At 34.9% G+C, this 24309-nt stretch overlaps 1 protein-coding gene across 12 annotated transcripts in view; it reads left to right on the top strand.

The window, feature by feature from the left end:
• The first annotated feature begins 1395 nt into the window (after window positions 1–1395).
• The window catches only part of Cwf19l2 (CWF19 like cell cycle control factor 2), a 190460-nt gene continuing 167546 nt past the window's right edge, over window positions 1396–24309 (top strand). For 10 of the 12 annotated variants that reach the window (XR_010049754.1, XR_010049756.1, XR_010049755.1 and 7 more), the window contains exons 1-6: window positions 1396–1512; window positions 3678–3788; window positions 4415–4534; window positions 14083–14196; window positions 14897–15016; window positions 23353–23446. Coding sequence is in view for 8 of the 12 variants with exons in the window: in XM_063256129.1 (XP_063112199.1) it covers window positions 1420–1512; window positions 3678–3788; window positions 4415–4534; window positions 14083–14196; window positions 14897–15016; window positions 23353–23446 (652 nt within the window). In the remaining 4 variants the exon portion in view is untranslated. Of the gene's footprint in view, window positions 1513–2281; window positions 2302–3677; window positions 3789–4412; window positions 4535–14061; window positions 14197–14896; window positions 15017–23352; window positions 23447–24309 lie in introns of those variants that run through there. The other 2 variants (XM_063256131.1, XM_063256135.1) reach the window with 2 other exon arrangements.

Genomic DNA, 24309 nt, shown 5'->3' with positions numbered 1-24309 from the left:
CCATGATGATTGTGCTCTCTCACACTGGGTTGGGGGGAGTCTAACAAAAATCAGTCAAGTATTACAAGGTTGGTAAATTAAAATTCAATTTTTATAACAAATGAGTACATTCTCTTAAGTACCAAATATGTAAATGTGTGCTTATTCCTCGAAAAACTTGTACTTACACACGTATTTTATGAAATCCGGAAAAAATATGTATATTTGGTATGTTAACTATTTCTGTGGTTTTATGGTATCTAATTTATACTTATGCCCTCCAGCCTTATCTTTCATGATTGTAAATCATCAAAGTGTTTTATAATCTTAAAAAAATAAGATAAATACTTTAAAATATTTGCTGGGCATGGTCGCACACATCTGTAATCCCCATATTTGGATTGAGGCAGGAGGATCCTTTGGAGTCCAAGACCAGCCTGGGTTACAAAGTGAACTCAAGGCCTGCCTGAATTGCATAGAAAGATGCTACTTCAAAAAGATGAATAAATAAATAAATAAAACTTTATAATGTTTTATTCTTCATGGAAGTTAGTTTTGTTTGTGAGGTACACTGATAAATCAAAGTCAAAAAAGATCCCCAAATAAGTAATTGCCCATTTAAAAATGCTTAGATGAATAAATAACATGAGGTCAGAGAAAAAATGCAAACTCACAATGTAAATAAGCAGGGCTAAATTACAAATCATATTCCAACATTCAACAGGTGTTTTATATATTTAAAAATATCTATCAAAGCAAAACACTGAATCTTCAAAACAGTTTTGCCCTTTTTGCCGGCTTCCATGGACTTCTTAGTCAGGCTCCCTTCAGGCGTTCCTCCAGTATAACCAGGCATATGTCTGGTGAAAGCCAACACTCTTTGGAAAACTGAGTTAAGGACTAGGAACTTCCAACCTTTTAGCGTGCATACCCCCCTGCTTCTTTTTGGCTGTTACGATTGAAGCCAGGACCTTCGCACTGAGCTACAAATTTAGTCCCTTTTATTTTTTATTTTGAAATGGGATCTCGGTAGGCCCCACAAATCGCCCCGGTTGGTTTCCAATTTCCAATCAACCCCCTGCCACAGCGTCCCAGTGCTAGGATTCCAGGCGAGCACCACCGCGCCCAGCTTGCTGTACTGACTTTAGTAGTTCGCTGGGTGCAAGGCGCGTGAAAAAAAACCATACATTGATACCAGCTCTGCTGGCAGCGAACACAATTAACCAGAGCGATCAAGAATTATACTGGTATTCAAAATTCCTCTACGGCGGGCGTTAGAGTCATCACCCCGAGCTTGAGCAACTCTCACACTGCCTTAGTCAGTAGTAGAGCAACACCCTTCTGGAGCCCTCCCTAAGCGGAAATCCGGGTTTGTTTATTAAATTACGACAGTCGTAAATTGAGATTTCCTGACGGCTTCCTAGCTTTACGGCAACAACTATGGCGGCTTCCAGTGGCCGATTTGAAAGTGCGAAGAGTATCGAAGAGCGTAAGGAACTGTGTCGAATTGCCAGGGCTGAGGTGTTGCGTCAGGTACGTCCCTTTTGGGGAAGGTGGCAGTTTAATTTAGAGTTGTGGGAATGGATGTTACAGGAGCAATCCTTTCCTCGCTTTCTCTAACCCTTGCAGCGTTTAACCTTAATTCCCACTTTCAGTGCTCGTATTCTTGTATATTTCCTGTGTCCTAAATGCTGTGGCAGGTTGCGTTTGCTCACTCACATTTCAGAGAGGTGTGTTTTATTTTTCCTTCAAGTTTCTTTGCCCTGGAAGGCATCCGTTATTGACATTTCTACCCCTCGGACCGTGTACTAAGTGCTTAGCCTCCTCAAACCACTCTGTCTGCCGGGGTATTTTTTATCTTCAGCCATCGCTTCTGCTGTATCTGAAGTGAAATCGATCTTTTTCAGGGACACAAGTAAAGGCACATTTTGGTGGACAGAATTTGACATTTCATTCGCTATTCTTACTGTTGGTTTCAATTCCAGACTGATTGTCAACCTTCAGTGATAGAGTGAACCCGTGAGACTTGGGAATTTGGCCCGTCACAAAGGATTGTAAAACACTGTATTTCTCATTAAAATTGAGGTTGAGAAGGAGAAGGTAGCTGCTGAATTATCTGAGAAGCTACTCAAGATGTAAACAATGTGGCAATGAAAGGGTAGTTGCTGAACAGCAACATATGGAATAGTAATGGCTTTTTTTTAAAAGATGATAGAGTTTGTCTATTTTGTTTTTTGAGACAGGGTCTTGCTATGCAGTTCAGGCTGGCCTTGAACCCTCTGCAGTCCTCCTGCCTCAGCCTCCTGAGTGCTGAGATTACAGGTGTGTGCCACCACACTTGGCTACAGTGAGAGTCGTTAGTCTAAACCGAGGTTCGGCTGAGACCACTGAGGCAGACAAAGCTGAAGGAACATATAAGGGCTTTATTGCAACTAGGTGCCGTTGGGCCAAGGGCGAAAAAGACTGTTGGCACCAAGCAAGGGCTGAGGGCATGTTTTTACAAGGGAGTTTGGGTAGGGGAGGGAGGTATTGCTGAGGGGGTGCAAAATTTTGGGTGGCTGAGTAGGGGTCTAAGGCTAGATGATAGATAGTGTTGGGTACATGGGATGCTGGCAGACACACAGCAAGTCTCTTGCAGTTTTTTGTGGAACCAGCTCTTTGCAGGTTGAGCTGTGTGGGGACAGCTGCAGGCTTCCTGTTGAATACCGTGCCCCCCTAAGTATGAATGACAGATCTGTTTGGGGGAGTTCTTTCTCTCCTAGTTGGCGGGAGTCCAGTTCAGAGACCTAACAAGAGTTTTAAGTGAGTTTGAATGCAGACATGAAAGAGTAGAGAAGAGATAGAGGAGGCAAGAAAGAGAAAAGATGACTACAACTGAATTTTAAAGGGGGAGAGTAGATGATTCATCTTGAACAGGTGAAAGATAGGCATTCTTCCCTGATTTCAGCATATGTATGATACATTTCAGTCTTGGTTATTTTGTATTTCTACATAGATATTAGGAATAGTAGAGTTTTTAAGATGCATTACATTTTATAGTACATTGTTTGAGAAGGAACAAAACTGGCTTTAGAGTTGAGAGAATGAATGAGAGGGCAAGAACAGCTTCCTGGGAAAAGCCACCTTTATGTGACTATTCTTGAAACATGAGTAGAAGTTGAGAATATGTTTATTTATTTTTTTTGGAGAGACGGTGTTGCTACACAGTTTAGGCTGGCCTTGAACTCATTTTGCAGCCCAGGCTGGCCTTGAATTTGCAGCAGTGATTCTTGAACTGCCTCAGTTTCTTGAGACCTGGGATTACAGGTGTGCACTATGTCGCCTGGCCTGTCATTTCTTTTCTTTTTGGAAAGTTGATCTTTCATGAAGCATTTTAGGGGGCTGGATGTTAGAGTATGAACACTGTGTAGTGAAGGCATGGAGATCAGTCTTCTAAACATCACAAAAGTTTAATTCAATAGCCACTGGGATTAGCTTGTAAAGGAATTCCAAGTCTTTTGGGGAAACGGAAGAGTCTAGAATAAGTACAAGGCTTTTGTCTCAGATTAATGGTTCCTTTTACTGAAGATTGGTATTTTAGGAGGAAAGATTTTGTTTTGTGTTCTTATTCACAGGAACAGACCATTAATAAGTGGGTACCTTTATTTTTTTGGTGAAAAGCAGTTGAGTCCATTGTCAATTTGTCTTTGTTGTTGTAGGCCAAAGCCAATTTTGAAAAAGAAGAAAGGCGGAAAGAACTTAAACGACTTCGAGGTGAAGATACATGGATGCTCCCTGATGTCAGTGAGCGAATTGAGGAGTTCTCGAAGGTGAGTATTAACAGATTTACTTGATAAAAGAATAACAAAAATTTTAATCATATATTTTGTCAGGAAATCTGAACCATATTTATTTAGTGGGTGCCTATATTGCAGAAAGCATGTTAAAGTTTCTTGGAAGTTGTCTTGGTTACTTTTCTCTCTTGTTGCTGGAACAAAATGCCCAATACCCAAAATTGAAGAGAGAGAGGTTTATTTAGCTCACAGTTTGTGGAGGTTTGAGCCAATAATCAGCTGGCTCCAAAGCAGGGGTGTGGCACAGGGGCAGCACTTCAGGCTGCAGAAGCAGCTAGAGCAAAAGGGAGGAGAACAAGCCTCCTTTCCCCTCATGTTGTATGCAGGCTCTCTGCCCACACCATCTAGGTGTTCTCTTGCTTAGGTTGAGGATGTTTACAAAGTAAGGACCTTGGCTCCTTGTTAAGTAGCTTAGTTAAACTTCTAAACTTCTCAAGTTGATAAAATGGATTAACCATTACAGAAGTTTTTATCTAGTTATATTTTTTATTTTCTTTCATGGAACACTTCAGTTGTTTTTAGAATATGAATATTTTCCTCTTAAAATATTTCCTTTTAAGGTAAAATAGAAACTAAATTTCTTTTCTGTTTGCTGATTATAGGAACATTCTGTAAAGAAAAAGAAGAAAAAAGATAAGCATTCAAAAAAAGAAAAGAAAGAGAAGAAAAAAAAGAGCAAGAAACAGAAATATGAAAAAAGTGAATCAGGTGATAGTTCATCAGTAAGTACTACAATTAACCAACATAGAGAAGCCGTGAATAGAGAAAATTTTACTTAAAAGAATAATTTATGATAACTTCAAATATATGAAAACTTAAAAAGTATGTTGCTAGCTAATGAAATTATTTGGGAGACATAGACTTGAAGATGTCCATGAAACATTGGAAATGCAAATTTTGAGTTCGGCTGAAGAGGGTGGGGATATGATTTGGGAATCATTATTGATTAGAGCCATTAAATGAATGAGAAGCCTAGGGATACTGAAAAGATGAATGTCAACACTGAAGTGCCAGAGGGGAAGAGAAATAAAGAAAGCTAAGTAAAAAATAGTTGGAAAATTAGCAAAAGCAGGAAAAGTTTTGTAGAAATGGAGTTTCAAGACATTTTTTTTTTTGTCTTTTTCGTTTTTATCAGTACCAGGGATTGAACTCATGACTGCCTGCTTGCAAGGCAGGCGCTTATGCCACTGAGCTAAATCTCCAGCCCAAGAAGTGGAGTTTCAAGACATTTAAGAATCTTGTTCTTGTTTGTTTTTTTTTCAGAGAAGTTAAATTTAAGTCTTTGACAAAGGATATGTTTATATACTTTGCATTAAAAGAAAGAGTACAGGATCAATTGTTGTCTTAGCTATTTCTAGGCTTCATGGAGGAAAAGACAACAAGCCAAAAGACAAAGGCCAAAACCTTTTATACTTGAGAAAAGATTATATTTAGAGAGTGATAAGCCAGAGATGTTTAGGAAATTGGTCTCTTACGTATGATCTTCATGGGATTATTCTCAGGTGAATTGCCGTAGTCCAAAGTTTGGGCCATGTATAGTTTCAAAAACTGTATTTTTGGCAGTGTACTATCAAAGGTAAACACAGGTAGACACTAGTTAAATTGGTGAAAACAGATTTGATTTAGCAATTACTCACAGTAGGGAAAACAGCTGCAATTCATTCCAATTTGTGCATAGATGATTTGAGATTTTTAAAGGAGAATGAGGGAAGAGGAGCAAGGGCCTAGTAGAGTTATAAAAGTGAAAAAATTATAAGGTGGTTCAATGTAATTTTGACCTTTTTATTGTGTTCTCCACTTTATTTAGGTCTATTTAGGTCATCTTTCATTTTTCCCACAATTTTTGAAACGTTCAGTGTAGAGATCTCACATAACTTTTAAAATTTTTTTCTGTTTTTATTAGAATGTTATTATAGGTGGAACTTTTTAAAAAGATTATCTCTGTAACTATTATCTAAATATGCAGTTACATTTTGAATATTACAATTTTGTCTTCACTTTGGTAAATTCACAAGTATTAGTGTTAGTAGGTTCTGAGGTAGATTTCTAGATATTTGACTGTGTGTGAATAAGGATAGCTTTACTTTCTTCTTTTTGATCTATATCTTATTTCATTGGTTAATTTTTTTGTTGCCCTTATCAACAGGACTTTGAAATCAATAGTTAAGACAAATGATTGGAGTAGATGGACATCATTGCTTTACACCCTGTCTTAGGGTTAAAGCATTTAGACTTTTTATCTTTAATCCTAATGTTTCCTGTTTTTTTTTTTTTTTCTTGTGGTACTGGGATTGAACCCTGAGCCTTACATGTGCTAAGCAAATGCTGTACAACTGAGCTATAGCCTCTGCTTGAGCTATGGTATTTTTACATAATGCCTTTTCAGATTGAGAAAATTATCCTCTATTTCTAGATTAAATTTTCAATGTACTTACTGATATCATATGATTTTTTTCCTTTATTCTGTTAATATGAAGAAGTGTATTGATTTGATTTCCAGGTGTCATACCAGCCTGTATTCCTGATGGAAACCACAGTTGATCATAAATATATGTGCAGTGCCTATAAATCTATATTGCTATATATCTATATAAGTAAAAACATAAACTGTATGTTATAAATACATAGTATAATACAGATTTATAATATATTCATTATAGAAGCTGATATATATAATATGTAATATATATATTATATATTATATAAAATGGTTAAATGTGAAATATATTTTCATATACCGTCATGACATCTTGAACTTTGAGTCAGGGATGAACCACTTGTAAATGGCAATTCCATAAGATCATGTTGCCTAGTGACATCATGAGCTTCTTAATTTATATAAATAAATCCTAAGATGTTCACACAGTGACAGAATTTGCCTAATGAACATCTCTTAAAACATCCCTGTTTTAAAGCAATGAATAACTATATGACTTATGTGACATATTGGTAAATTTGACTTTTTGTATCTGTGTTTAGTAGGATGCTGGGGTTGTAGTACAAAGATAATACTGACCACTTACCTGAATTAAAAAGTATTCTTCTTCTCTTTTGTCAGGGTTTATGCCTTACTACCTTAAATGTTTATTAAAGTTCAACAGTGAGATTACTTGGTCCTAGAGTTTTCTCTGTGCAGTGGTTTTTAACAACAAATTCTTTAATAGTGGTATTACATGTTTTCTACTAAATATTGAGTTACAATAATTTGGAATTTTAAAGAAATTACTTTGTCTAAATATTTATCCTTTTAATGCCTATGGAAATCATAGTGATACTCCCTTTTGTTCTTCAGTTGGATGATTTCCATTTTCTGTTTGGTGCCTTGGTCAGTCTAGCTTGAAGTTTATCAGTCTTGCCAATATTTCAAACATTATATTTCAGTTTTGTTGATTTTTAGATTTTCTATTTCATTGATTTCATTTATCTTTATTATTTCTTTTCCTAATCCTTATTTTATGTTTAATTTGCTTTTCTTTTCATAGCTATCTGAGAAGGTAACTAAGTCACTGGTTCTAAATTTTCCTTTTCTAATATTTAGTTTATAAACTTATCCTCTTAGTACTGTTATATCATTAACTGATGCATTTTGATGTGTTATATTTTTATTGTCATCTTATTTAAAAATCGGAAAATTTACTTGTTTTTTTTAGCTCATGGATTTTGTGTAAGTGAATTTTTGAATTTGCAGATATTTGTATATTTTACCAGCTATGAATTTTTGTTTAATTTGGGCCTGGCACATGCTCATAATCCTAATACTTTGGATGCTGATTTAAATCTGTTATTGTTAAAGATAGTACCTTGTATCATTTTACTTAAAAATGATGGGGTCCTATTTTATGACCTAGCTTCTGATTTCTTTTGGTGAAAACACCATGTGTATTTGAAATTAATATGTGTTCTGTTGTTTTTAGGTGTTGTGCTTATAAATATCAATTAGGAAAAATTGATTAATGTTTAGTCTCTTGTGTCCTAGCTTCTGTTTATCTGTTCTTTCAGTTTCTGAAAGAGCACTATTGAAAGCTCTAACTTGACTGTCGATTTATCTGTTTCTGCTTTCAGTTTTGTTAGTTTTGCCTTTTGTATTTTAAAGCATTATTAGGTATGTATGTGTACATTTTGTATTAATGAATTGACCGATATTATGAAATGTTCTTTATTTTGGTGTATGATACTCTATCTGTATTGTTCTTTTTTATTATTTGCTTTTTCATTGCACATCTCTTTATTCTTTAGTTGTACTATCTGTATTTCTTTTATATTGAAAGTATATTTCTTGTAGACAGTATATATTTGGAACTTTTTAATCCAGCCTATCAGTTTCTTCCCCTTTAATTAGAGGGCTTTTTGTAGTATCAAATATGGGAGCTCTGCATGACTTTTAAAATTTTTAATTCGTTAAAATTCCTTAAGATTATATGTAAAAGAAAGAATTAATTGAGTTGAGACTGTAATAAATGATAGGACCTTGTAAACCAAAGCCTTTGACTTTATTTAGTAGGGAAGGTATCAGCTAGCTTACTGCATTTATTAGAAACTCTCATAGTAGTCATTGGTTAAACAACATAGTTTTATTTTTTGCTGTGGTTTGTGTCAAGATGTTTCTCCAAAGCCTCATGTAGTCACAGGTAGGGATTTTTCAGAGGTGGTTGAATCTAAAGTGTGTGATACTGGGATTAAGGATGTGTCATTATTAAATCAGTCCACTGATTGGTTTGACATAGTTGTTGCTGGGATTAAGAACGTAAGTGCCACACCCACCCTAGGACCATAGCCTGCGTACAATATAAGGGACAGAGTCTTTTCTCCTCTCTTTTTCTGCTTTTGCTATCTTGTGGGCATCATGAAGTGTTCTCTGCAAAGCCACTCTGCTTGCAGCCAGTTGTTAATAGACTGAAACCTCTAAAAACTGAGCTAAATAAATTTATCCCCCTTTAATTTTGGGTGTTGAGTATTTTGTTTCAGCAGTGAGAAAAGTAACTAAGACATTTTTTTCTCATATATAAGAAATCAGGGAGGCAGACTGGAATTACTGTGGTTGGGGATTAAGGCTTCTGTCATCTTGCTCTTTCATCAGATCAGAAAGGGAGATATTCTTTTATTTTTTGATCCTCAGAAAATCTCACAGAATACTTTCATTTATATCTCACTGGACATTTTATCATGTTTTACTTGCTCTTATGGAAAGTTTTTCCAAAAATAATGGGTTCTATTTTCCAAAAATAATTTTCCAAAATTTCCAAAAAATATTTTCCAAAAATATTGGATTCTATTGGTAGGAAAGAAGAGGACTAATAGTCTATATGACAGGGAGCCATAGGAAAAAGTACTATGGTTCAGATGTCCTTTATATTACTTTAAATGTATTATCGGTAGGTATTTGGAGAAGGAAGGGAAGTAGAAAAGACTGGTGTTCAAGAGATTTGGCTGTTCAGTTGTGTAGGTAAGAGATAAAGTAGTCTTGATCTCCTTCAAGACTACTGCTCGTAGGATGGAAAGGAAAGGGATGTGTATTAGTTGCCACTCTTTGTTTTAGATTACAAAGATCAAACTTAAACTGGGTTATGCAAGCTGAAAGTGGTGCTACTTGTCTATAATGTCACACTTGAGGAGGGGAGGTTGAAGGATTGTAAGTTTGAGGTTGGCTTGGGCTATATTTTGAGTTCATTTGTTTGTTTTTTTCATTTATAAAAAGACACAGAAAAGAAAAACAAAAAGCAATACAAACAAACAAGAAACCAAATACAGGAACAGCATAGATTTACAAAGCAAGATGACAGGAATTTAAAAATGGTTGTAATATTGCATATTGTAACCTTCAAAAGAGTTGCTTAGATTAACAAATACACACATGTAAAATTGATATAAACATATGAGCATTAACTGTTCTTTTCCAGTAACTAATACAATTAGTAGTATAGTCATTTTAGCTATCATAAATATGTACACACACAAAAATTTATAACTTTTTTTCTTTTATCTTCCTTCTTTCCTCCTTTCCCTTTTTCTAATTACTTTTCCCTCTTTGAACAGTTTCTTAGCCTTAGGCAGTATCCGTTGTAGATTTTGGAACATATATAATTTTTCAATTTCTTATACTAGGGAGATGATATGGAATTTATACATGTGAGTTTGATTTATTTCATTTATGTTGTGTCCATTTACTTATAAAAGTCTTGATGCAATCTTTCTGTATAGCTGATTGTACCTCATTGTATAAAAATACTACATTTTTTTTTATTCATTCCTTGATTGTTGGGCACGTGGGCTATTTCCAAGACTTGGCTATTACAAATTGTGCTGCTATAAACATGGGTACACATATATCACTGTGATATGTTTTCAATTCTTCTGGGAAAATGCCCAGAAGTTCAAGTTTTATATAGACTACATAATGAGGCCTTGTTTCAAAACAGGTCATGCGAAACAAGTGGATTTATTGGAATATAAAATTTTGTGAGACATCTAGATATAGGAATCAACTGGAGGTGAGGAGTAGCTGGAATTACAATCATGAATGCTTTTAGTAGTCTTCTTGCTGTTTTCCATTTTTTTCTCCTCTTAGTCTGTTTTTCATTCTTGATACAACCAGTTTTTGCTGAATTACATTCTTCATGACTGAAGTAGTCTCTGCCAGTGCTTTTCCACTTCTCCTTCATTTTAGATCAGTCTTTGGGTTAATCAAACACAATCAAATTCTTGCAGAATGATTTGAATTTGATAGAAATTCAGTCAGTACATGACCTTTGAACTAGTTGACTGTGGCTAGGGTTGGAAGAAGGTTCTCGTGACAATCATAATGGTATTTGCTGTATCGTTTGATAAATATTTCAGCATTGATATAATAGTTTTGGATTAGTGGGGTAGGATGATCCTGAGATTACTAACTTGGGTGAGTAGATGATTGTTGGTGCAGTAATAGAGTGGAAAGAACGAACAGGTATTAAAGAAGAAGGTGATGGATATATTTTATATTCTTGAGTCCATCATGATATCCAGGTATAGTAGATAGTTGATTAAGTTCTTGGAAATTTGGTTAGACAAATTTGAAAGTCATAAGGAAAATTGGTAATAGATTAAGCTATGAGAATGGATTTTGTGACCTAAGTGGAATGGTTATTTTCTCTAACCATTTTTTATTCTCAAAATGTTGTGACCAAAGCACATAATCCTAAGCAATGTGGATATTTACGAACTGAGCAAAAGGGGAATAATATGAGGAAAATGGAGACAAAACAAAGACTGGGAGAAGAACTGGGAAATGTCCTGAAAATCAAGCAAGTGAGCTATCAGCAAAGTTGTATGCAGTAGAGAGGTTTAGAGAAATAGATTGAACTGTTTTGTTTGTTTTGGCAATGTGGAAGTCACTGATGAATTAGGAAGAAGTTTCACTAGATTGATGGGGATTTAGGTGTTTTGCAGAATTTGGAGAAAAGTTTGAAAGCGTATGAAGGCATCTGGTGGAAACTGGTCTTTGAGTGTCACCTTAGAGTGGAAGTTGGAATGTAAGTTGCTCCTAGAGGGATACACAGGGTCATAGAAAGTCCCCCTTCTCTCCTTCAAAGCAAAAGGTGAGAAATTCTTCAACATATTTCTAGCACCATTGGGAGCCTTTTATTGAAGTTTAAGAGAAGATAATACAATTGATGGAGCAAGTCTTGGAAGAACAGTAATGATTGGAATAAAAATCTGTGGGGAGGATCTGCTTTGAAGAGTCAACAGGAGATTAATCAAGAAGTTACAAATAATTTTGTTGGAGGATATGTAGGAAGCAAAAGTGGACTGAGTTTTCTTGATGAGGCTAGAGGAGAGATCCTTTTCTGAGTGTATGGGAAGTGTGAGTGGGTAGAAAGCTTGAGGAGAGTGTGAAGGTGATGAGGGTATTTGTGCAGGTATCGAGCTAGGTACTGTATTTGTGATACAAAGCAGACCAAAGCAGAATTAGCTCCTGTCTTCAGAAGACTTACTACTAAGTGAAGTTAAGTGTTGCATTAACCAGATGCAACACAAATAAATGTAAAATGTGTAAATGCTTTAAAAAAGAGGAAGGGAGAACCAACCAAGAATCAGTATAAGGCAAGTCTAGTCTGGGTTACACTGAAGTTGTATTTCAACTAAAGTTGTGGATTGGATTTATCTAGAGTTTGACATTTGCTGGTAAAACAACTGGTGGCTTTAGTTAGTGAATTTAAGTGGGTGGTCCATATATGATATGATAGAGAAAATTTCTAATTATTAAATAAAGCCTATAACAGAATCTTGTGAAACACCAAATTTTAATCATTTTTGTTTAACGGACACTCTCCTAGAGAGAATGATTGTTTTTTTGAGGGTATAACTACCATTTTTTTTTTTTTTTTTTTTTTTTTTGAGATGGGGTTTCGCTATGGTTCAGGCTGGACTTGAGCTCGCTTTGTAGTCCAGGCTGGTCTTGAACTCGCAACCATCCTCCCTCCTCAGGCTCTGGAGTGCGGGGATTTCAGGCGTGAGTCACCACACCCAGCTGTAATTACTCTTTTATTAAAGGACATCCAGAATTAGGAATCAGTTTGGGCATGGTGATACACAGCTATAATCCTAGGTACTCTTTAGGTTCTGGCAGAAGAACTTCAAGTTTAAAGCCAACCTGGGCAACTTATTGAGATGTATCTCAATAAAAAACAATGGGCCTAGGATATAGCTCTCCTAGAACACTCTTGAGATTCAATCCCTGATAGGATCCCCCCATTAGGAACCAGGTTTCTCGAAGTTGATTTGATGATATAAATACAGTTTGAATAAAAATACATTTATAGTGATATCTTAAAGTTTTAAAGTGTATATATATATAATATTAGTTTCTGTAAATTCAAATCTGTGCCTAAATGAATGAATAAAATCTGCTTTGCTTTGAGAAGCAAGTGACAGCTGAGGTGGCAGAGCTTAAATGTATTTACTCCATGTGGTCTACACTTTTTGTTAGAAATATTTCTGTTCTTTAGTTAAAGAAAGCTTTTGTAATTTTTTTTTTTTGGTACCGGGAATCAAAGTCATGACTTCAGCTTGCTAGGCAAACGCTTGTGCCGCTGAGCTAAACCCCTGGTCCTAGCTTTTGTAACTTTTAAGAAGTTTGTCAAACAGTGGTATCATTTAAAAAAATTGCTTTGCCATTGACTCATAATTTTCTCTCTGCCTCAAATTTTCTTTCTTTCTTTTTTTTTTTTTTTTTGTCTCTTTCGTTTTTATTGGTACCAGGGATCGAACTCACGATTGTCTGCTTGCAAGGCAGGTGCTTATGCCGCTGAGCTAAATCCCCAGCCCCAGCCTCAAATTTTCTTAGCTGTATATTTTGTTTGGTTTTGTTTTTGGTACCCAGGCTCAATCTCACAACCTTGCACTTACACACATGCGCTTGTGCCACTGAGCTGTATCCCTCGCTTTAGCTGTATATTAATAGGTGGTTTGCACAAGGTAGTTTCTAGAATCTTTCCTACACTTAAGTTCTGTAGCTAGCTCCAAAGAATAGATTTTAGGTCCAAAAGATTTAGATTCTTATCTTTGTCTTTACACTTGAATATCATGTAACATTGGGCAACTTACTTAATTTTGAGCAGCTTTCTTTATCTGTGAAATCAAACCAATACTTATAGTCATTGAAGGACTTGGTGTGATAATGTATTTAAAAGAACTTAAAACATTGCTTAATATAAAGGGGCCGACCTGTACATTTGTTGTAAATAATACCCAAAACCTGGATTAGTGATAAATCCATAAGGGATGTTGACTAAATACTTAATTGATTCAATAATCTCATGTTTAAACATAGCAAAATGCCTCACCTGCCTAGATATGTTTTGAGACTTCTGCATTTTTAGATGTAGGAAATCTCAAAATTTGAAACTTAGAGGCAAAAGGCAAACTCATTTACTACATTTGATTGTCACTTCCTTTATTTTAGGATAACAAAAGTGTGAGTTCTTGTTGTTAGTAGAAACCATAACTCTGGGCTGAAGTGAATTATTTACCAGCAAGTCTAATTTTTGTTATTTTATTTTCTAGTGAACTTGTAATATGACTAGTAAGAAAATAGAAATAATTTGATTGTGTTTTGTGAACTTAACTCAAAATAATGAATTTATGTGTTCTTCCAGTTTTTACTGTATTTTAAAAGAGGAAATACATTGAAAAAATTTTATCTAGGAAGCTGAATTCTCACCACTTAACAGCATAAGAATTTTACATGAAAAGTATGCAAATTAAGTAATTCCAGTTATATGCCTAATATTCTTAGAGCTCTGAGGATGAGTGGGTTGAGGCTGTTCCATCTCAGACTCCTGGCAAGGAAAAGGCCTGGAAAGTGAAAGACGAACAGTTAGAAAAACAAGATGACAGCCAGGTTATTCAGGTAAGCAAGCCACCTGACTTTAAAGAAAGAAGTTCAACTTTTAAGAATAACTGAATGGTAAAATAAAAGATGATTATTATTTCTTCTGGAGAAAAATTAGACTTTGAAAACAGTATACTTTATATTTTCTGAACCTTTAGGCGTTCCTTTTTCTCCTATTATGAGAAAGAGAGTGCTTATCTCTATTTTAGTCTGTTAGGGGTTTTTCTGATTGTACTTACTGATGGAGAAGTGGCATTTCCCTCCTAATGTGCCTGCAGCCTTATAATATTATCTCTGATTAAATCCTATGGTTGGGAGAGTTCAGTTGCAGTTTTATTTCTCTTCACCTTATGTCATGATTTTCTTAACCATACTTACAGTTAAGTAGTTGTAGTTCATATTGCTAAAAAGAATGTAACTTATATACTCTTAGCAATAGATAAAGGAAGAAAAGTCAACAGGACCTAATGTTTCATTTTTTGTTGTATTCCAGGTACTATGCTTATATCTGTTATTTTGTTTAACTCTTTGAACAACCCTGAAAGATACACATTTTATCCAGTCTAATAAAAGAGAGACTAAGACATGCAGAGATTTGGAAACTTGCTTAACGTTGTATAGCTGTGCAGGATTTTATATAGTTTGGATGCTCCTAAAATTCCTGCTTTTAATAGTTTTAATTGGTTCCCTTTGAAATGACTTCCTTTTTTTTAAACAGAGAGATGAATGGATGACTGTTGATTTTAATTCTGTTAAAACTGTGTCGTCGTCATCACTTAAAACTGAAAAGGAAATGACAAGGAAAATAGAGCGAGAGAAAAGCCAAGCACTTGAACAGGTAAGAAAACATTTAAAATGCTTTAACTTTCTAATTTGCCTCTAATAAACTGATAACACATTGATATAAATGCAGATTTACTTGTAAAATTTTTCTTTTGTAATAGTTAAAATATTGAGAAAAGCTATAGAATATTATATACATTCTTTTAAAATAAGTTTCCTATACAAAATCAGTTTGAGCATATGTTGCTTTTATAAATGTGGGACAGTGATGGTGAAGTTTAGAGAGCCTTCAGTGATACACACATCCTGCTGTGACTTGTGTGCCATAGGTTCACCACCACCCATCTAGGGCATGTACAGTTGAATGACAAACTGAGTTTTGGTTATAATCATTGCATTAAAAATGAATTCTTTGAACTTTGTTCAAAGTGTACATACTGAATTAGATACTATAAAATGTTTTCATTTTAAGACATCTAAAATTTCTACATTACTTGTTTTTATATTGCTGGTAGAAAAATATCAGAAAATCTTTTTTTTTTGGATAGTGGGGATTGAACTTATAACCTGCTTGCCAAGCAGGTGTTTGTGCCGCTGAGCTAAATTCCTGGCCCTGGAAAATCTTTAGAAGCCAAAAAATAAGGCAAAAGCACCTAGAAGGCTGAAATAGAGCATTGTCTTATGTTCAGGCCAGCGTGGGTTGTATAGCAAGAACCTGTCACAGAAAACAAAGCAAAATGAATGAATGAACAAACAAAAGAAAGAAAGAAGAAAAAAGGGCAAAAGTATGAATATAGACTGTAAAGAAGTACTGAGCTGATGGTTTATATCATACAATCCCAGTAATCAGGAATTTCAGTTTTAATGAATGCTCTGAGATAGTAGATAAACCAAGCATGGGATTCCTGCATGAGATAGGCAAGTCTGATTGATAAACTTCTATTAATTCTAGGACTCCACAGTGTTACATTCTTGATTAAAAGATGAATCTGGAAATAACGTTACTGAAGAGATTTTGCCTGTGTGCTTTGTTTTCTTCCTATTGCTGGGAATTAAGCATAGGGTCTTATACATGCAAAGTAAATACTTTACCACTGACCTGCTTGTTTCATCAAATGTCTTACATGGTACAGAGAGTAAAGTCTCCTGATGGAAGATACATGTAACCACAGCCTGCCACTATAGTGGTTTATAACTTGATTTGTAGGGGTTTGTGGCTTGAATTCATGCTGCATATGTGGTCTGAAAATCTATAAGGGGAGAATTTATTTTAAAGTATTTTTGAGTTGGCAATTCCTTGAACTACTTGGGACACATAGCTATAAGTCCTTTCTAAAAGATTATACGGTCAGTCTAGGCTTCAAAGGTGCCCTGAAAAAAAGTTCTATGGACATAAACTGACAATCTGAAACATCACAAAATATGTGAAAATGCACCCACGTCTGTCTCATGGCCAAAAAAATGAGCCATCTAACACAATCAGTAGTAGAATCAGCTCCACAAAACCTTGATGTGTTGGAATATTTAATAGCTTTATAAAACATGAATAAGGAATTAACTGGTATAAAAATATGAAGAAGGAATAAATAATTATTTAGAAGAGAGACTTTAAGCCAGTTGTGATGGTATATGCCTGTAATCCCAGCTACTTGGGTGACTAAGACAAGAGGATTAAAAGTTCTTGGAAAATTTAGTGGAGACCTATTTGAAAAAAAAAAAAAAGCTATCCTTATGGAACATTGGAAGCCAGAGTTTTGTGAAGTCTTGACTGAATTATTTAAAATATTTTTGTCCCTGAGTTAGATTTTGAGTTGGACTTCATTGTGTTAACAGAGGGAAGGGAAGGTGCATGCAGATGGAGGTGATAACCCTTCAACAGTGGAGCAAGCAAGATCAGCCAGATGACATGCAGTCTGGAACTGATGTCACTCACTACATCTCACAGTTATGACAGGTTAAGTTTTTCAGAGTGAGTGTAAGTCTACTGACAAGTTTTTTTTCAATGATTCAAGTTAGTAAAAATGTGTCTTTGCCATTTCTGATCTTTTTTTCTGGCAAAGAGAGCAGCACTGGTAATATTTCATGCCGCCTCCTTTTCTCAGTCTGTCCTTCAGGACGTGGAGTAAATTTTCTACTGGGAAATTTAGATAGAATAAACTGGTCATGCTTTCTCTTTTGTTTGTTTTGAGACAAGGTCACACACTGTGTAGTGCAGGTTGGCCTTGGACTTGTGATCCTCCTGCCTCAGTCTTCCAGATGCTGATATTATAAATATGCCCCACTAGGCCTAGTTGGTCTTACTTTCTCAACTGACTTTTCGGCTTGTGGAGCAAGCTACTGGCAGAGACCAGATAGGGTTTGGCTCTGTACTTTAGCTGGAAAAGTTTTCTTCATTGTGGGATTCATTTAGTAGACTCATTTGGCTTTCATTGAATAATTTTCTGTCAACTGAGTGTTTGTTACTAAGCAGTTTTGTATTTTATTGTCTATACTTTTATTTCTTAACTTGTTCAGAACCTAGATGGGTGATGGTGAACCTATGGTAGGCATGCTATAGTGGGCTGTTTGGGTCACTGAAAGTTCTAGAAGATTTACCATCATTGACTTAGACTCAAAAGAAATGTACTCTTGGTACCGATAAAAAAAAAATAAATAAAATAAATGTACTCACTGTTTCTCAGAGACCCCTGAAGCTGTCTGCAAATATGCTAACTCATTCGATTGATGTTCAAGGCAAATTTCTTTCACAGTTAATTTGAATATTAGCCAAACTAATTTAATCAGTTTCATGTGTCCTGCCCTGCAAATCCCTGCCTCAGAATTTTTTTTGATATGGTTCTTTTTCAGTGCATTCTCTTTATCTCTGTTTTTATCTTTTGTCTGCATCTTGTTTATCCTTCAAGGCCTGTTCCATACATATTATTAAACTCGTGTTATTTTTCTTGACTGAAATAAATTTTCTCATCATGGTTTCATAGCACTTTATTTGTCCCTACATGTTATTTGCAGTTACTAGTTCAACAGTTGGCCTTTGAAAATGTAGATAAATGGTATAAAAAGGCTTTAAGGGCCCATAAAAAATGGGCCACACTGGCTGAGATTTAGTAGTCTTATTCTGTTTTCATTATCGAGTCCTGACTTAAATCCCCAATATCCCGAACAAGTGTACAGCGAAGGCTTAAATAAAATGAGACAAGTGGTATGATTTTAGGGCTCCAGGAGGATCAAAACCCTTTAGTTGAGTTCTAGACTGTGAGGATTAAGACAAAGACTTATCCACTTTGTATGCTTTGATACTGTGATTTGAGCAACTATCTCTAAGATGATAATATGTAATCTATTAACTGGTGATTTCTTACTGTTTTTTTTTTTTTTTTTTTTTTTTGTAGTTCTGTATTACTTGTACCCTTACACTGCTTTGTTTTGTTTTGTTTTTTCTCTTTTTCCTTTTAAATAAAATTACAAAAAAAAAAGACAAAGACTCATGTGGGCCAACCATATTTATTAGGTCCAAAACAAAGGGCAGGGAAACTGAGGAAAGGAGCAGGACCTTGGAAGTCACTTCTAAGACTTCTCAAAGTAGTAAAATTATGCCAATTTAGGAGAACCTTCTTATCTCCATGATGAAATTTATGGAATGAGTGAGACTGCAGGAATGCGATTCCTTCAGCTGCAGTCTCTATTTACTTAATTAGTGTTTGATCCAGGTGTCTTCAACTGTGGCCTTATCTTGTCCTTTGGGATATCTCTGGCCTCACAGGTCACTACAGGCCTCAGCCAGGATCAGTGATTCATAGAGGTTCACCACTATGAACCAGCTAGCACTTACTGTGAATCAGACAAGGAGGCCGAGGCCTAGGACAGACTCACAGATAAACGTAGAAAGCCAATTAGTTAATTTTAAATCCTGCTCAGAGCCACTTCATAGTGGTCTCTAAAAGTTTTCCTTATAAGATTATAATTTTTTAAATTTATTTTTTTGGTACTGGGGATCAAACTTAAGACCTTATGCTTGCCCAGACAGGCACTTGTGCAGTTGAGCTAAATCTCTGGCCCCAGATTGTAAACATTTTGAGAAAGAACATTTTGTTTGTATTTTTATAAATTTGTATTTTCTTTGCAGGTGGTATAGAAATGTGCACATAGTAGGAATTTCCTTTTTAAAAAGTAATATGAAATTATAGATATAGTCTTCTGTTCATGAATTATATTATCTTGCTGTCCTGAAAATCCTTCAATTTAGTTCTGAAGTTTGTAATCTGTGGTAGTGTGAGATTTTTGCTTAGGCAAGAATTCAGATTGTTGCATGCAGAAGTAAGTCTTCTAGGCCAGTGGAGGAGAGTATCTAGTTTTCACACGTGCACATGTTTCTTTCTTTACATAGTGTGCTATTCTAAAGAAATCATACTTATTTTTTTCTTGAGGGAAAAAAAAAATGTCCCTTCCCTTAAAGTCAAATGGTAATTATTATAATGGCAGTGAACATAATGGGAAAAAGTTTAAAATTATGGTTGTTGTGTGAGGCATGTTAATTTTTTGTCTTTTTCAGATATTGGGATATGATTTCTTTGGTGTCCTGGGTTAATGGTTTTAAAAATTTGGATCATGGAATTTATTTATGGAGTCATCATTTAAGAATATAAAATAGCATATATTACGAGTAATAAAGATGTGTTTTTATTTCTTGAAACATACACAGATACAGATGTGCGTGTGCATGTGTGAATGCACACATGCACATATACCCAAAATCACTGTATGCCAGGATCATGGAAAAGTTTGAAAGCCTGTGCTAGAGGCTGTGTCTTTGTCCTCTTCTGTCTTTATGTCTCTATATACTGCCAGCCATGGATCTGTAGCATTTATCTGTAGACCCAGCTTTACCTTGTACTAATTCTTTAGCCTTGTACAAGCAGGAGACCTCTCCACCCATGTCTTTGCTTCATGTGTTAAGACTGGATCTTGCTTGGTCTTATTTGAAGCACTCTTAGTGTTTATTACCTTACCCAAGTTGAACTCAACACTGTAACATTCAGCTTGCCCTTACAACGCACTGAGCCTGGGGCTTCAGTCTAGGATACTGCTTTGCATTTCTGTTGTTTCATAGCCACAGAGGTATTGTGTTGAGCACCAGTAAATTTTATGCTATGTGTATTTTTTCCGTTTTGTTTGTTTGTGTTTGTTTTTTTGAACAAGGAGATTGTGATGAAGTTAAACCTTAGCAAGTCATTTTGATTGAAAGATATGGACATGTTTTAGAGATCAGTTATGTTGACATTTTTATTTCATTTTAAAAAAGTTGCTGTGTAGTCTTTCATTATCTATGCCGTATTGTAAGTACCCATTCATCCTCATGTGGGTACCCATTTGTTTACTGATTTCACTATTATAGTCAGTACTACAACAAACAACTTTTCATGTATTTTCTTATACATATACGTGCAAATTTCTCCATAGTGCTACAATTGGCTTATTAATAGAGTATATAAATGTATCTTCTTTTACAAATACATGCCAAGATTATAACAATTTATATAGCCTTAGCAATGTATTTCATTTCCATGGCTTAGTATGTGTTATAATTGTCAAACTTTTTTACCAGACTAATTTATAGGAAGTAATCATATCTCAGTTTTTAAATATCTGTTATTCTGACTACTACAAAAGGAATCTTTTCATATTTTTGTTCATTCAAGTTTTTTAGTGGAGACTACTTGTTTATGTTCTTTTCCTTTTTACAAGGGTCATTTATCCTTTACTTATGTGTAGAAATTCTTTATATATTTAGTTCTTTGTTTTTTCTATATTTTTAGACAGTATCCTACAATTTGTCAAATCACTTGGCAGATATTCTATTCTGTGTAATTCTAGCCTTTTAAAATCTAGTTGAATATTGATTGTATATTTTTTGAATGTCTAGATAAGAGCCTAGAAGAAGTTTCCTGGTTATAGGTACAGAGAAATTTTGTAGTAAATTAGCAAGAGAGGTGATGGAATCTTTTTTCTTTTTTCTTTTGCTACATACTACATATAAGAAATCAATTCCAGTTTTGCTTATTCTTTTAGATTAACTTTTTAAAAAATTTTTAAAGAGAATACTACCAAACAAAATAAAACAGAATAAAGCTCATCAATAAAACTGGTACAAGACTTCAAAATAAGGTAATAGGAAATCAGTGATGGCTACTATATTGTCTCTTGTTATCTTCAAAACAGCTTATCATACCATCAGATATATTAAAATCAAACAAAGCAGAACAAAATAAAACTCATCAAAACAAAACAATGAGAGTGATACATAACTTCAAAATATAATAGGAAGTCAACAATGGCTACGATAATATATTTTATTATCTTCAAAATAACTGCCCATGCCATCAGATATAATAAAATCAAACAAAACAAAATGGAATTAAATGAAACCAAATCAAACAATGAAAATGACACAAGACTTTAAAACAAGATAATAGAGAATTAACAATGGCTACCACCTTCAGAAAAAAGCCCCATAGTTGTCTTGTGTGTTGTTATCCTGTAGAAGTTCAGACTATCTAGCTTTAGTTCTACAAAGTCAATCAAACAATACAGGCATTAAGTTATTTTTTTACTTTAGTGGCTGTCATCTCAGCCTGTGTTTCTCTGAATCAGCTGGTTGCTTACCAGTGGAGGTGAGGGTGGGGTGGGGGTGGTTAGCTTGTTCTTGGTTTTTTTCCTAGGATGCATGGTCACCCCAATTCACAGGATGGAATTGGCCCACCCCATGATTGCTGCTGGCTCACAGGAAGGGATTGGCTCAGCCCTTTAGGTTTACATTTAATTTTGTCTTTCAAGGATTCTTTTTTGTCATTTTCCAATGGAAAATTTAAAAAACTATTCAACTTTTTGTTTTCAATGATATGATTAGTTCATATTATGGGAAGGTGACATTCTTGTAATTTAACACTTTCCATTTTCCTCCATCCTATTTGAATTATTTATTAGGTCTTATAGGAAGTATTTTATGACCTTCTGAGGTCAGTTGTCAGTATATAGTTCTATGGTACTCCTTGCTTTCATATCACTTATCTGTATTTATATTGTTTCGTTGCCTTTCTCTCTTTTTTAGACCTTAATTTTTTTTGATGGCAATTTTTTTGATGCCCACCTTCTTGATTGTAACCCCAGGACCTGGCATAGTGCTTGGGACACACAGACACTTGCATTGTCATCTGGTCCCATTATTCCTTGCTTAGATTGCTACTACCATCCTCTCCTTGGATTTGTGCCTCCAGTCATATTCTTCAGTCTTCTACAGTAAAGCCAATTTGTTCCTTATATAGTAAAAAATTAGTTACTTTCATGAGGTACCACTGCTCCTCGTGTAAAATCTCAACAGCAGTGCAAAATAATGCCTTATGTGGCCTAGACTCTGGTTACTTTCTAACCTAATTTCTTTTTATTACTTACATTTTTAAGTTTAAGCCAGTCTGAATTACTTTAAATTTCCTGAAAATGCCTTGGTTGTTTTTTCTATAAATGTCTTACTTAACTTTCCTTGTTGCTGAGGCACAATACCCATCACCCACAAGTTTGTAGCAGTTTCAATCCATAGTCAGATGGCTCCACAGCAGGGTAGTGTGGCAGAGGAATCATAGAGGAGAAACAGTCCCTGGCAGAGCAAGCAGGAGGCAGGCAGAAAGCCTCTCTTGCCCATTTATCCTATCCTGTCTACCAGCCTTTTGGGCAGTACCACCCACACCCAGAATAATGCTAAACCAATCAGTGGACTAATTTAATTATCACATCTTTAATCCATATGCACATACCCTTAATCTGCATTCAGACACCATAGATCCAGCCACTTCTGAAAAGTTTTACCTGTGAGTGCGTAAGGCTTTGGGAGGACATCTAAGTATAAGCCATAACACTAAGGTTTTATGAGCATGTTGGGCCTAATTATACCCCCCCGGGGGGGGACACCCAAAAAACTTAGCTAATTTCTGCTCAACCTTAGATCTAAGACTACATGTATTACCTCTTCTGGGAAATCTTTAATACTTTAGTGTGAGAGAGGTTCACATTCTTTTTGGGAGATCTTAGTACTTTTTTTCTTCAAAGCATTTGTCAATTAATATTGTCTGTATTCCTTACTATAGCTTAAGCAAGAACTGAGTCAGGATTATTGGCTATTACCTCTTCTACATTAGATACAATTCTGAAATATGGTTAAATGTTCATTAAAAACATTGAATGAATAAATTTAGACATTCTTGCCTGAAAGTTAAATAATGATATGTCTTAATGTTTTGAATAACTTTTCAAGATTGTAGCTGGTTTCTGGATTTATTATTTATTAATTTTTTTGTGGTGGGCTTAGTTTAAACTTTAACCTCTGACAATGTTTTGTTCTAGTCTAAACTGCTTGAAAGAGAATTGAATCCTTACTGGAAGGATGGTGGGACAGGTCTTCCATCAGAAGACTGTGGTGTATCATCACTTACTAAAGGTAGTCCTGTATTTTGCTTGTAGACACATAGGTGTTTCTTGAAACTTGGTATTCCTAAGGGAATGACCTGATTTTACCATTGATAAAGTATTTCCAGTCTTTTTGTTATTTAAATCATTAATACTTGGGATCCAATTGATTAAATAGCTTTATACTTGTTTTAATAAAGTGCTGGGTGTGGTGACACATGACTGTAATCTCAGCATTTAGGAGACTGAGGCAGGGGACCATCTTGAGTTTAAGGCCAGCCTGAACTATATTGAATTCAGGCCCTTAACATCACCATTTTTTTTATTTTTATCTTTTTAGTTTTTATTTTGAGACAGTCTTGCTAAATTACTCTGCTGTCCAGGATAGACTTGAACTTGGGATTTTCCTCAGCCTCTCAGCATGAACCACCACACCTAGACTGAATTTCTGTTTCAAGTGAGTTAATTCAAAGTATGATTTTATGAAGATATAATAATGTAAAAATGCCTTTGCTTTGTAAAAAGTACTGTGTCTATGAAGTTCATGAAAATAATGTATCAACAAAGATATAGTTTCATATTTTCAGAAATTGCTACTTTGCCAGCATTCACAAAATTTGTATTGATCTTAGAATACTATTTTCAGCAGATGGAAGCAAAACAATACAGTGTCCCATAACCATACTTTATACCATGCTTTTAATAACAACTTACATGCCACTAAATTTTGTATTAACGACTCAGTGAAAAGTTTACTGAATTTTGATTAATCCTTTATACTATAAAGGTATTGTAAATTATGATGCTATTTTTTATTTTAGCGATTTATTAAGATATTTTCTAGCTCATTATTCATAATCTAACTTTGTTTTTTATACTGTTAAAATTTTTATG

This window comes from Cavia porcellus, unplaced genomic scaffold (assembly GCF_034190915.1).
Source record: "Cavia porcellus strain 051 isolate PalLab524CR breed Dunkin Hartley unplaced genomic scaffold, mCavPor4.1 scaffold_9, whole genome shotgun sequence".
NCBI lineage: Eukaryota > Metazoa > Chordata > Mammalia > Rodentia > Caviidae > Cavia > Cavia porcellus.
Note: the sequence above shows the minus strand (reverse complement) of the source record. Positions and strands in the feature narration are given on the sequence as shown.